Here is a 13,139-nt window from a genome sequence, read left to right as displayed (position 1 = left end):
CTGCACTCGAGTATTTCTTTTTCGGACAACTTTTTAAGTAGGTAGTCAGCCATGGTTGAGATCTTGATTGATTGAGATTTTGGGGTCTCAAAGGCGGAAAAACTGGGACAGCAGCTTCATGGAAGAACGTGAACCAGTGAGCATTACGATGATGCAACAGATTCGGAGCCATCGGTGGCCTTATTTTACGAGAATTGCTGTCTTGTGCTAGCCTATAAACAACTAGTTTCTGCCGTTCAGAAATTCTCATCTTATCGGGGGGAAAAAAACATACAGGTAAGTTTAAAAATATATATATTATTAGTTTATTTAGTTTCTATTTCCTTTGTCCATTACTTCACAACGTTAGTTAAGGAATGGGAACACGTTGTTTTGATCGCATAAAAGCCTCACCCAACGCGAGTTTGCTCTTAGTTTAAAAAACAACAACAACCAACATGCAACGTATAATAAACTGAGGTGTTGGAATTTGTCCTGTGACCCCCCCCCTCCTCTCAGTATACTAACTCTAATTTAGAGAGAGGAAGAAACTAGGAGGGGAACTAATTTGTGTAAAAAATATTTTGTGGTGCCAAGATACTAAAGTCAGTATTGTAAATAATTGACTATATATATATAAACTTTTGTACTTAAGTACATTTCAGAGTGTGTACTTTTATACTTTGAAGTACAGGAGTTGAATCAATATTTGTACTTTTATGTGTTTTTTTTTTTTTTTTTTTTACACAGGTATCTGTACTTAAGTACAACGTGTGAGTACCTTTGCCAGCTAATATGTGTGTTTCAATTCCTTTCATCACCTGGATTCCTTCCAGAATTCAATATGGGGGCCACAACATTAGGCAGCCACGTCGCAGCTGCGTGAGAACGCGAGTTGTGTTCAGGGACACTGCGTAAATGGCAGTGAATGTGTTCTTCGATGGTTTTTGGTAATACAGTACATAATTGTAATAATTGATTACTTTGGAGTGTAGTGGTACACTCGCCTGACTTTGGTGCGGGCAGCGTGGGTTCAGTTCCCACTCAGTGACGGTGTGAACGTGAGTGCGAATGGTTGTCCGTGCCTATGTGCCCTGCGACTGACTGGTGACCAGTTCAGGGTGTAGTCCGCCTTTCGCCGGAAGTCAGCTGGGATAGGCTCCAGCGTCCTGTGACCCTAACCAGGATAAGCGGTGTTGAAAATGGATGGAGGGATGATTACTTGGAAAATTAAGATTTGTATCACAACGCTTTAGTTAAAACTGTATGATCACACTGTCATGATATAGAATTTATTTTGTTTCGTAATATAAGAATAAATAAAAAATGTCATGTAGTCAGATACTTTCACTAGTATCGAATCTACATCAGGGATGGGCAAAATATGCCGCACAGGTACCACATACAGCCCACTGTGTTTTTAATTGGGCGCAGAGTATTTATGTGTACAGCAGCAAGAATCCTGTATTCAATGCATTCATTTGGCAATTATTTCCTGAAATTGTTTCTTTGAATTTATCTTTATTTGTATATTCATTTATCCCTTTTAAAAACGCATTCACTGCCAGCCCTCCCAGTTAACATGCATATTTGACTTCTATAGCCATCAATGGCAGTGAATGAAATAATTATTTGATAGTAAAAAATAAACAAATCTAGTAAATTAAACATTTTACATTATACATTAAAAAACTTTTAAGATATTTTCCTTACATTTGTTAATTCTAATTCAATTTTGAATACAATTTAAAAACAAGAATGAATAATTTTTATCGTAAAATGAAACCCATCCATCCATCCATCCGCTTATCCTCACTAGGGTTGCAGGCGAGCTGGAGCCTATCCCAGCTGACTCGGGGCGAGAGGCGGGGTACACCCCGGACTGATCGCCAGCCAATCGCAGGGGCAGTAAAATTAAACTATTTTACATAAACTTTCTTTTTTTGTGCGTTTACCGCTTGGCCAAATGACTTGGGTCATGTCTATTTTAAACAATTAAACATGGTCCTTCAACGCCTGCGCTATAGTTTATTGAATTTCTTAAATGCAGTGGTAACATATTCATGGTGAGCAATTCACAATTCTAATTCTCAAATTAGCGCATAAGTTATGCATAAACTATATATGGCAATTTTCCGTGACCAGCACCCGACATCCCGTCAAAATCAACAATTAGATAATTTTTTGTTTGATAGGATGGCTTGTAATTATAATGTCCAATAAAATGGAAAAATTGATGAAGGAGGAAGGCAGTTCATTATATAATGCAAAGTTGTTCTAAAGCGTTTTAAATTTTGGCCCCTTAAGTCACAGGCCTCAAACCCATGGGCGGGGGGCCCCATCCTTTTTATGTGGCCCGCGAAAGTAAATCATGTGGGTCGACTCCACGTCTCTTGGTACAATACCCAAACTGCAGATTGAGCTATTGTAACAATTTCTTTATCCATCCCCTTTTAAAATGAACTGAAAAATCTATTACCAAACATTTATTATTATTATTAAACATTTGTACTGACTCGTGAGCTCAAAACTAGTTATACATTTGTTGTTGTTATATATATATTAGGCAATCACATATTTAGATGAGTTCACAGCAGGGATGTTTGATAACACTTTTTTTCCCCCCCACAACAATACGAGTACAAGCATCCACTCTTGAGTACTCCCCAATGTCAAATGACAGTTGTGTAGTGCCAACTACTGGTGAGGACTTACTCGATGTCAGATGTTTTTTTGCCCTGAGTATTGGTGGCTGGTATTGGCAGGCTTTGCGAGGATCCTGTACCTTCAAATAAGGCCAGTATTGGCCCAAAGCTGATACCTGGTATCGTTACTCGCCCATCCCCAGCTCAGTTATAACGGCCCGCCGAGGGAAACCATAACTACGATGTGGCCCGCGACAAAAGGAGTTTGGCACCCCAAGAAAGTGACACAAAGACAAGGCAGTGTAATAGTTCAAATTTTTTATACATATCTGTTTATATATTTAGAATATGCTCATTTAATGTGTTCACACACACACATATACAAACAAAACATGACCTGTCAAACTTAGTCCGAACTGCAGTCAGGCCTGTGAGATCAATTAGATCCCACACCATTCAACAAACTTCATTTATGCATAGCTCAAGTTTATCGAGGGAAAAAAAGTAATATCACATCATCCTTCGTTCTGTCACCCTCTTAGAAATCACGAGAAAAAAAAAAAAAAAAAAAGATTCTTGTAAAATGTCTCATTGTGGAAAAGAATGGACACGTAAGGAAAAAGTAAACAAAGGGTGCTCCTGTGCAGTGGTGACGCTGCATGTAAGAGGCGGAAACACAAAGAATACCATCGCAAGGAGGAAAGTCTCAAACAAATATTCCCTTTCTTGTAAACAAGAGTGAAACGCAAGACATCGACGCAGCAGGCTTGAAAGGCAAAACCCACAATAACAAAAATGAGGACCTATTGCATGTAATCTGATATTGCTCTCTGCAGATGACACTTGGAAACAAATCAAAGACGACTAGTTTGACATGACGTAAAACAGTGGTTGGGCGAGCTGAAAGTAACGTGACTGCTTTTTCAATTGACATGGACAAAGTAAAAGTGCCGCAAAATAGTGAGGGCAAGTAAAAGAATAGCTGCATGAAAGGAGGGAGCCAGTTGGTCGCCTGTTTGAGAGCAGACGGGAGGCTCGGGATGGAGACGATGCACTTCAACACTGTGTGAAGTTTAAAAAAAAATAAAATAAAAAAAATACAACGGCTCAGATTCTGGAGACTCGGAAGTCAATGCTGTTGGTTAACTGTGTCGTAAGAGGGTGCATGTAGTGTGTTGGCCTGCAGACGATTTCCAAAAAACAAAAGCGACATCAACATTCCACACCGGCTAAAAGGTGAGTTCAACGAGCGCGTCACCTCAGTGCAGTCAAGCGTCATTGCAGCATGCAGTAGTAACACGTCAGCCCGTCCTTTCTCAGGGGCCCCGCTGCACAAAAGGCGAAGCCCGGAGGGGGACGTTTGGCTTTTTAGCCAAGCTAGCAGCTTAAACAGGGAAAAATAAATGTCAGGCAAGGAAAACAAAAGAGAAAAAATAAAGTGTCTATTGCAGCCACGACCAAACATTCCTCTATGTACTATATGTATATATTTATATATGTATAATATGGCTGGGGACGGCTTGAGGTAAAAGTCAAGCAGGGTATTGAGGCTGTCATTTGTTTCTCTCCATGGGAGGAGGAGGGAGGAAGAGCAGCTTCTCTTGCCAAGGTGGAAGTGAGGATACACCTGCAAGGTAGTAACCGTCTCTCACACGCTCACATGTGCACACACACACAAACACATATACACCCACTCAGCCTGCGGCGTAGCTGCTCAAGAAAGAGTAGAACATGGGCAGCTTCATGCGCTGCTGGTCCCGCCGACACCAGGCCATCACGGTGCCCTCGCTGTTGGCTGTGTACAGGTGGTGGCCGTCACACGAGTACGTCAGGCTGAGGCAAACAGACACACGACGCTTGTCACAAAAAATCGACAAGAATATTCCTGTCAAGGGCAAGGCTGCATAACACACTACCTGATGATGGGTTTGGACGACTTGGGAAAGGTGATCTCTCTCACTGGTTTCAAGTCCCACGTGCTCCAAAGTCTGAAAAAGACAGGAGGAATGTGACGACACTTACCAAGAAATCACATTCCGGAAGGCTGTTTGCATCTTAAATTGTTCGTAAGTTGTTATTTTGCCATTTTTCTATTTTCACAATTAGGCACATTATTATTATTATTATTTACATTATAAGTTTGCATTAAGCAAGAGGACTTTCATCAGACAAAACTACCGTATTTTCATGACCATAAGGCGTACCGTATTAAAAGGCCCAGTCTCAGTTCCGGGGTCAATTTCTGTGTTTAACACATACATAAGGCACACATAATAAGGTATTATTGGGCGCAGGCATGGTAAAACATATGCTAGCTTAAAACATATGGTAGCATGCATGCACGCTAAAACATAGTTTTTAAAAAGGCAGCGGGAGCAAAACTGAGTTCTGTTGTACTTTATTGAAGTATTTAACAATGTTATTTTTTGATCAATCCTCATCCACAAATCCATCAAAGTCCTCATCTTCTGTAGGCGAAATGAACAGCTGGGCAAGTTCTCCATCAAATATGCCGGGTTCCCTCTCGTCATTGTCAGAGTCAGAAATGACTCTCCTCAGAAATGATGCCGGCTTTTACGAAAGCTCAAACAACAGTGCAAGCAGACACGTTAGCCCAAGCATCCACAATCCATTCACAAATTGTGGCGTAACTCGCCCGGCGCTGCCTCCCAGTCTTAGTAAAGCTGTGTTCGCCATCTGTCATTCATCGCTCCCACGCCACTCACAACTTCACTTTGAACACCCCGTTTACACCGATGTCCAGCGGTTGGAGTTCCTTCGTCAAGCCTCCCGGAATGATAGAAAGCTCCGAGTTATTGCACTCAGTCTAATGGTGACTGTAGAGATGCTTCTCCCAGCTGTTCTTTGCTCATTAATCCATTCAGTCTCTTCGTAGGTGCCATTTTCAGGGATCCTTAACCAAACCGATGCACATACCGGAACTATATACCTACTTTGGGTGTGCCTTTAGCGTTTTCTGTCATGCGCACCCTTCCCCCTTTACGTCCTCATGCTGTCCTCAGTCACGTCCGCTTTTCCTCTATATAAGCAGCGTGTCTGCAGGAAATGCTCCCAGTCAGTCAAGCGGAGCGCTCATCACTCAGCAACATTTATAGATTTTGGAACTCGATGCACACATAAGGCGCGCCGCATTATAAGGCACCCCCGTCCATTTGGGAGAAAATTTAAGACTTTTAAGTGCGCCTTATGGTCGTGAAAATACGGTATGTGTATATGTGACCCTCCAGCACGAAACTGATTGAATGGCCATGTTTTGAGCTCAGTCAGCCCCAAGTGTGCACGTTTTTAAATACAGGTTAAAAACTCTTCTTTTTTTCCCATGCTTTTTAGAGCATTTCCACTTTTAAATATTTCTTGCACTGTAAGTTGTTTTAACTGTATTTTTATTTTTTTCTCTTTGTATTAAATGTTTATAAGCTGTTTTTTTCTTTGTTTTTAAATGCTTTTAATCATGTAAAGCACATTGAGATACCTTGTGTGTGAAATGTGCTATATAAATAAATTTGCTTTGCTTTGAGCTATATACATTTTCTGAAAAGGCATTAAAAATGCTTTCCAATGATGTATAGATTGCAGTAATCGGGTAACGTGGTGACGATATGTCCGTTTGATTATCAGAAGCGGTGTTTCAGCGTTAGCCTAGCACCAATGTTTTGTTTATCGAGGGACTGTATTACGGCCTCTTGTTGGTTCATATGTGTAATGACGTACATTTGAATGAAATCCGTGGCTGCAGAGAACCGCAAGCTTTCTGCTGATACCCGACATGATGTGGTTTCCCCTGTTTTGCACGCGGCAGTTAGTGTCATTGACTTCTCTTCATTGTCGGACTTTCCTCGTGAAGATTTCAATGTACCCTCGCAAGAAAAAAAGAATCAAAGGGAACCTCACCTGACAACGCCATTTTCCAGCCCGCCAGCAATGACGTTGACCGATACGCCCTCCGGCTGATTGGAGAACGCTACGGAGCAAATGATCTCTCTGCAGTGCACGTGACCGATGAGGTCTCCGTTAACGGTCCACAGGCGCAGGTCGCTACCTCCCACCACTGAACACACAAGGAGCAGAAAAAAATGCCACGCTACAACAACAAATAAGAACAAATGAGCCTACATAACCTTGAAATGTCGGGATCGTTGTAAACTGAATATGTGATGGGGAAACATTGATTGAACGTATTAAAATGTAATAATTATCCTAACAATGGATTGTTTTCTTCTTAATTTTGCAACTAGTGGACCTAATATACCTTTGTACAATCGCTAGTATGCATCAAATTTTAACACGGGATATATTTGAGAAAACAAGAAGACACAGCACCATCTTGTGGGGTCGAGTGTTTCGAGTTCAGTATCGCCCAGAAGTGTTTTTAATACAACTAGTTACTGTAATTATGTGTGTACTACTGCTTTAGCATAGTTTAGGCACATTCTGACTGTACATGAAACAAGTCTAGGGGGTCCAAAAGGACCCAACTTCTGACTGGCCATTTTGTGTACACTCACTCAACAATTAAGTCACAGCAAAAATTGGCCATCTCACCTGAGTCACAAACTGTTGCGATGTCGCCTGTGGTCTCACTGGCAGAAACTGCCGTCACAGGGCTTTTGTGGCCAGTGAGGCTTTGCACATAACAGAGCCTGGAACAGAACACACCAAAACATGATCTTATTTAGCAAGCACATACAATGCCGCAAAAAAGTATTGGCCCCCTTCTCAAATTCTTATATTTTTGCCTAGTTTCCACACTTTCTTTAAGACCATCAAACAAATGTAAATATACAAATATAAGCCAACTGAGCTTAAAATGCTGTTTTTAAATGATGATTTCATTTATTAAGGAAAAAAACTATTCAAAGTTACGTGGCCCTGTATTAAAAAGTAATTACCGGAATTTCTCCTGTATAATGCACACCCATGTATAATGCACACCCACAAAGTTGACCTTAAAATTCTGGAAAACCCTTCTACCTCTGTATAATGCATTTTTACAAGGCATAATTTTGCTTCTACCCATATGATCAAAATGAAGTATTATCTGTTTATGACCTTAAAAAGGCCGTTCATGCTGGAGAACCCTCCATTTTTGCTGAATTCAAACAATTCTGCAACGAAGAGTGGGCCAAAATATCTCCACAGAGATGTGAAGGACTCATCCATCCATCCATTTTCTTCACTAGTGTCACGGGCGTGCTGGAGCCTAGCCCAGCTACCGCTGGGGCGAGAGGCGGGGTACACCTTGTACTGGTCGCCAGCCAATTGCAGGGCATGAAGGACTCATGCCAGTTAAAGAAAACGCTTGATTTCAGTTGTTGCTGCTGAGGATGGCCCAAACAGTTTGAGGGTTAGGGAGCCATTACTTTTTCACACAGGGCCGGGTAACTTTGAATAGTTTTTCCTTCACAAATGAAATCACCATTTAAAAACAGCATTTTAAGTTCATTTGGGTTATATTTGTCTGATATTGACATTTGTTTGATGGTCTTAAACATTAAAGTGGGGGAACTATGCAAAAACTTGAGAAGAAGGTCAAAACTTCTTCACGGCACTCTACAAGCAAAGAGACGACCTTAGGCCTCGATTGGCACCACGCTGACCTGTTGAGGTCCCACAGGATGCAGGTACCATCAGTACTGATGCTGATGAGGATGCTGTAAGGTTTGCACACAAACAGGCCAGTGACTTCCCCCGTGTGTCCGTATAGGTGGACCTGAGACTCTACCTCCATCTCTGACTGCTAAGCACAAGAGACACTGGAGACATTCAAATCGCTCACATTGGGAATATTTTATCTCGGTTGTGTGACATCTTTTGCTTTGTTTGGAGCAGTGGTGGACAAACATACTGTACGGCCTCAAGGGCTATGTTACATTTTTAAAACAGACAGATTGGTCAGGTTGTTTAAGAAACTACAGGACTCTCAGCAATGTTAATGCTCTGCGGGCCAAGTTAAAGAATGGCGCGGCCTGCATGGGTCCCCTGGACCATACTTTTCCCACTGATGGTGAAAGAGGGGGAGAAAAGTATTCCTGTTTGAACCCGTTAATTCCACTTCTGGTCTCACTGGAAGTATGCTTTAAGGGCAACTGTGATGTGACTAATGAGGCTAAGAGTATGAGTGCTGCACAGATCTGGAAAGAAAAGGATGATGAGGGGGAGGGGGGCCTGCGATGTAGAATGAGGAGGCGGAGGGCTAGAGGGTGACGTTGCCATAGATACCAACCGTGGCGCTAATGAAGCGGTTGCTGTAGGCGGTGATGACTCCACACTTGCTTCCCATAAATAGCTGGCAGCCATCAGGCACCCAGGCACAGCTGCTCACCTGGAGGAGATGCACAGGCCGTGAGATGGAAGAAACGTGGCAGATGATTGGACCCTGGCCAAGGTGCAAAGTTAGCTTATGGTCACCTGATGCAGTGGGGAGCACTGAATAAAGTTGATCGGCGGTTCGCTCTGTTTGCTCTTCAGCCTCAGTATGTTATCTGCGTAGCTCCAACTCAAGATGGCTGACCACTGGATGTCTGTGCTGTGCATGCTGCGAACACCTGCGCGGTACACAAGGCGTTGAATCGGTCAAATGTTGGAATAAACCATCCTGCACGACGGGTGTGCGTCTGCCTACCCTGCTCCTTGCTGTAAATCATCAGGAGGCAGAACTTGCGTGACAGTCCGCAGATAGCCCGCGTAGGCAGAGCCAGCAGCGATCCAAATCTCTCGCCATGAGGCTGGCTGAAGCACACGACCGGATCAGGAGCGCTGGGAGACCCCACGTACTCGCCCCACTTCAGACCTTTGATCCATGGCAGTGGGCTCTGCGGGAGTCAAAGAAGGCATATAGTTAAAACATCCATCGATCTATATATATGTTTTCTATGTTCTACCACTTATCCTGTTCAGAGTTGCAGAAAGCTGGAGCCTGACCCAGCTGACTTCTGGCTAAAGGAAGCGACACCCTGCACTGGTCGCTCCTAAATCTCAGGTCACAGAGACAGACAACCTTTCACACTCACGTTCACACCATCACTGAATGGGAACTGAACCCATCTGCCTGCATGGAAGTTATGCGAGTGAACCGCGAAACCATCAGTGCCTCCAATTGCCGACCATTCATCCATTTTCTACCGCTTATCGCACGGGCGGGCAAACTTCATTCGTAGATGAGGTGGAAAAAAAAAGAAAAAAAAGGTAAACTATCCATTCACCCATTTTCTGTACCACTTGTCCTCACAAAGGTTGCGGGCGTGGTGGAGCCTATTCCAGCTGACTCTGGGCGAGAGGCGGGGTACACCCTGAACTGGTCTCCAGCCAATTGCAGGGCACAATCATTCACACTCACATTCACAGCTATGGGCAATTTAGAGTCTTCAATCAACCTACCATGCATGTTTTTGGAATGTGGGAGGAAGCCAGAGTACCCGGAGAAAACCCACGCAGGCACGGGAGAACATGCAAACTCCACACTAGTGAGGCCGGATTTGAACATAGATGTGCTAACCAGTCGTCCACTGTGCCGCCCAGGTGAAATATTTTTTGGGGAAAATGTGTATGCGAAATAGTGTCATAAAAAAAACTGTCATACTATTTTGTCTTAAATAAAATATTTTATTAGTTAAATTAATTATAATTAACCAACTTTTAAATATATTTTTACTTCTCAATAGTAAATATTCTCTGATTTCTGTAGGCCTGTATGAAAGCAGAGTAATCATCTTTGTGTTTAATCAAACTAAGAAACATCTGATTTTATTTTGTAAAACAATGATCAACATTTTCGCTTTCTGACATTACAGACCAAACCAGTAACTGAATCATAATCAATTTATGTTTGTACTTTTTCTGTACTGTCAATTTCGAATAATGTCCTCTTTTGAATAAAGGGATGGAAATAAAAAAATAAAAATTCTCATCTGATTTATCGATTAATCAACAGAATTGATTGTTAAAATAATGGTCAGTTACAGCCCTAAAAAAATATTAATATTTGTTATTTACAATAAATACCGTAAATAAATCATTTATGAATAACAATTAATAAATATACACTGAACAAAAATATAAACGCAACACTAGTTTTTTTTTTTTTTTTTTTTACATATGCAAAAGCCCATTTCCCTCAAATATTGTTCACAATTCTGTCTAAATCTGTGTTAGTGAGCATTTCTGCTTTGTCGAGATAATCCATCCCACCTCACAGGTGTGGCATATCAAGATGCTGATTAGACAGCATAATTATTGCACAGGTGTGCCATAGGCTGGCCACAATAAAAGGCCACTCTGAAATGTGCAGTTTTATCACACAGCACAATGCCACAGATGTCGTTCTGATGGAAAGTGCAATTGGCATGCTGACTGCAGGAATGTTTGAGGGAAATGGCCTTTTGTGTATGTTGAAAAAGTTTTAGATCTTTGAGTCCAGCTCACGAAAAAAAGAAGCAAAAACTAAAGTGTTGCGTTTATATTTTTCTCCAGTGTATTTAAATTAACCCAATTTAGGGAAAAACATATTGCAACAAATATTACAGGACTCGAAAATGTAATTGCTTACTGGGTCAGATCAAAGATCGAAGCGGGACATATACGGCCTGTGGGCCATACTCGTGCCTGGTTTATCCTTTTACAGTTGTGCTTTAGAGCCTTCAATGAAAACTACCATGCATGTTTTGGAATGTGGGAGGAAAAATGATTTCCCTGGGGAAAACTCAGGTAAGCACCGTGAGTACATGCAAATTCCACACAGAAATGCCTCAACAGAGATCTAAACCCAGAACCTTGACTTTGAGGCAGACATGCGGCTACCTTGGTAAAATTTTATTGGATCAATGCATGGCAGTCTGCTTACCGGACAGATGATCTCCTTGGCCTGCTCTCTGGTTTCCCTAAAGGCGAACTGAACCAGGAGACCCATGGCGGCCGGCAGCTCGCCCTCCATCATGAGTTTGGGACCAGCCCTGCTGATGTGGGAAGCGCTGAAAAGCTGCCTGGGAGTTTGTCCGTATGTCTTGATCATGGTTTCTAGTGCTCTTCGCTGAACTGGGTCTTCTACCGCCGAAACGTCCATTCCAAAATAGGTCTATGGAAGTTAACAGAAAACTGATGTAAGCATCAGTCCTAATATTTTCAATCCAACGTGATGAGGCATTCTTACCGCTGGGTGGAAGACGTTGATAGCTTGGACTGCAGCTTTGCCTTTCTGCTTGAGTCCAAACACTAGGTCGATCCACTGACACAGTGTCTGAGAAACATGGTCGGATTCCAGCGCCTGGCGGTGAATCAGGATGAAGAGACGTGGGTCGTTCCGGGCCCAGGGAGGCAAATTCACATGGTTTACCCTCTCGCTGTTCTGACGAACCCCAAAATCAAAACCTGTTGAGGAAAATGACAAACTTTGAAAAGGGCGTTGAGGAAAGAAGATCGGCAGGTTTTAAAGCGGGTGTAAAGATGATGACCCTCTCTGTTGACCAAGAATTCTGGGAGGTAGAAGAACTCTGGGATGAGCTCCTTCACATCTGTCATGGACTCGTAGGATGAGAGACGCCACGTGGTGTTCATGGAGTGAAATGTCCGGTCCGGGATATCAAAGCTCTGATCTGATTAAGACCAAAGACAATCTAATTACAAACTCGATTCAGTGATTGGAACGGCACCCCTTCATGACCTTGGACACAGTCGCTCGCCGAATACATTTGCAGTCACATAAAGACACGTTTCCGAAGCACACAAGAGAGATTGGATGAAGGAAAAAGGTAATTACACAAGAAAGGGAAAGATGAAATGGACAAATATAAAAGAGAAAATAACCTTTCATGGCTATGCGCTACACACAGTTGGATGCAAGCGCTAAAAGAATCACCAATGAGATTCCAACAATTAGCCGCTATTATAAAACCATGAACGCTTACAATGCTAGTTTCAATTACCTGCTGTAAAAGACTGAAATCCTTGGTGACAAGGCTAAAAGCAGTGACTCACCCTGGTAGGCGAGAAACATCTTGGTGAAAGGCGGCATTCGCACCAAGAAGTGCAGCACAGTGCCGCTGTTGGAGTAGTGAGAGCCGTAATGGTAAGGCTGGACGGGAGGCATGGGGTCATCCTCCCGGATGCCCTTCCTGTACTCGTCTTCCAAATACTTCACAAGGAAAACACACACACACACACAGTTGTTTTTCTTACTAAAACTTTTAACACAAATAAACAACATGATAAACACAAGAGAGGTCTTACTCTGAAATTGTCCACATAGCGATCTTCCTTCTCTTTTGACTGGACGGCTATTGGCTTGCTCAAATTCCTGAATGGGAGCAAATCACAAAGCAGTAAGTCAATGTTTATCACTCAAATTAAAAATTAAACGATTAGAATTAATTTCTTCTCATCCTTTTTTAGGTCATAGGGTCAAAACAGCCTAAAATTATATATAATTTCCTGGCCAAATTTAAGTTGAATAGCTTTTGGAATGGGTATCTAATAGTTGGAAATGACACAAAAACTGCAAAA

At 42.2% G+C, this 13,139-nt stretch overlaps 1 protein-coding gene across 10 annotated transcripts in view; it reads right to left on the bottom strand.

Moving 5' to 3' along the window:
* Window positions 1–2,927: 2,927 nt before the first annotated feature.
* lyst (lysosomal trafficking regulator) overlaps window positions 2,928–13,139 on the bottom strand; it is a 63,235-nt gene continuing 53,023 nt past the window's right edge. For 7 of the 10 annotated variants that reach the window (XM_061789478.1, XM_061789477.1, XM_061789482.1 and 4 more), the window contains 13 exons: window positions 12,867–12,933; window positions 12,615–12,771; window positions 12,092–12,232; window positions 11,791–12,008; window positions 11,485–11,715; window positions 9,268–9,457; window positions 9,054–9,190; window positions 8,869–8,967; window positions 8,243–8,382; window positions 7,188–7,285; window positions 6,537–6,693; window positions 4,541–4,612; window positions 2,928–4,457 (listed from right to left, as the gene is read on the bottom strand). In XM_061789478.1, the coding sequence (XP_061645462.1) occupies window positions 4,319–4,457; window positions 4,541–4,612; window positions 6,537–6,693; window positions 7,188–7,285; window positions 8,243–8,382; window positions 8,869–8,967; window positions 9,054–9,190; window positions 9,268–9,457; window positions 11,485–11,715; window positions 11,791–12,008; window positions 12,092–12,232; window positions 12,615–12,771; window positions 12,867–12,933 (1,846 nt within the window). In that variant the 3' untranslated portion in view covers window positions 2,928–4,318. Of the gene's footprint in view, window positions 4,458–4,540; window positions 4,613–6,536; window positions 6,694–7,187; window positions 7,286–8,242; window positions 8,399–8,868; window positions 8,968–9,053; window positions 9,191–9,267; window positions 9,458–11,484; window positions 11,716–11,790; window positions 12,009–12,091; window positions 12,233–12,614; window positions 12,772–12,866; window positions 12,934–13,139 lie in introns of those variants that run through there. The other 3 variants (XM_061789476.1, XM_061789483.1, XR_009790721.1) reach the window with 2 other exon arrangements.

This window comes from Phyllopteryx taeniolatus, chromosome 11 (genome assembly GCF_024500385.1).
Source record: "Phyllopteryx taeniolatus isolate TA_2022b chromosome 11, UOR_Ptae_1.2, whole genome shotgun sequence".
Lineage (NCBI taxonomy): Eukaryota > Metazoa > Chordata > Actinopteri > Syngnathiformes > Syngnathidae > Phyllopteryx > Phyllopteryx taeniolatus.
Note: the sequence above shows the minus strand (reverse complement) of the source record. Positions and strands in the feature narration are given on the sequence as shown.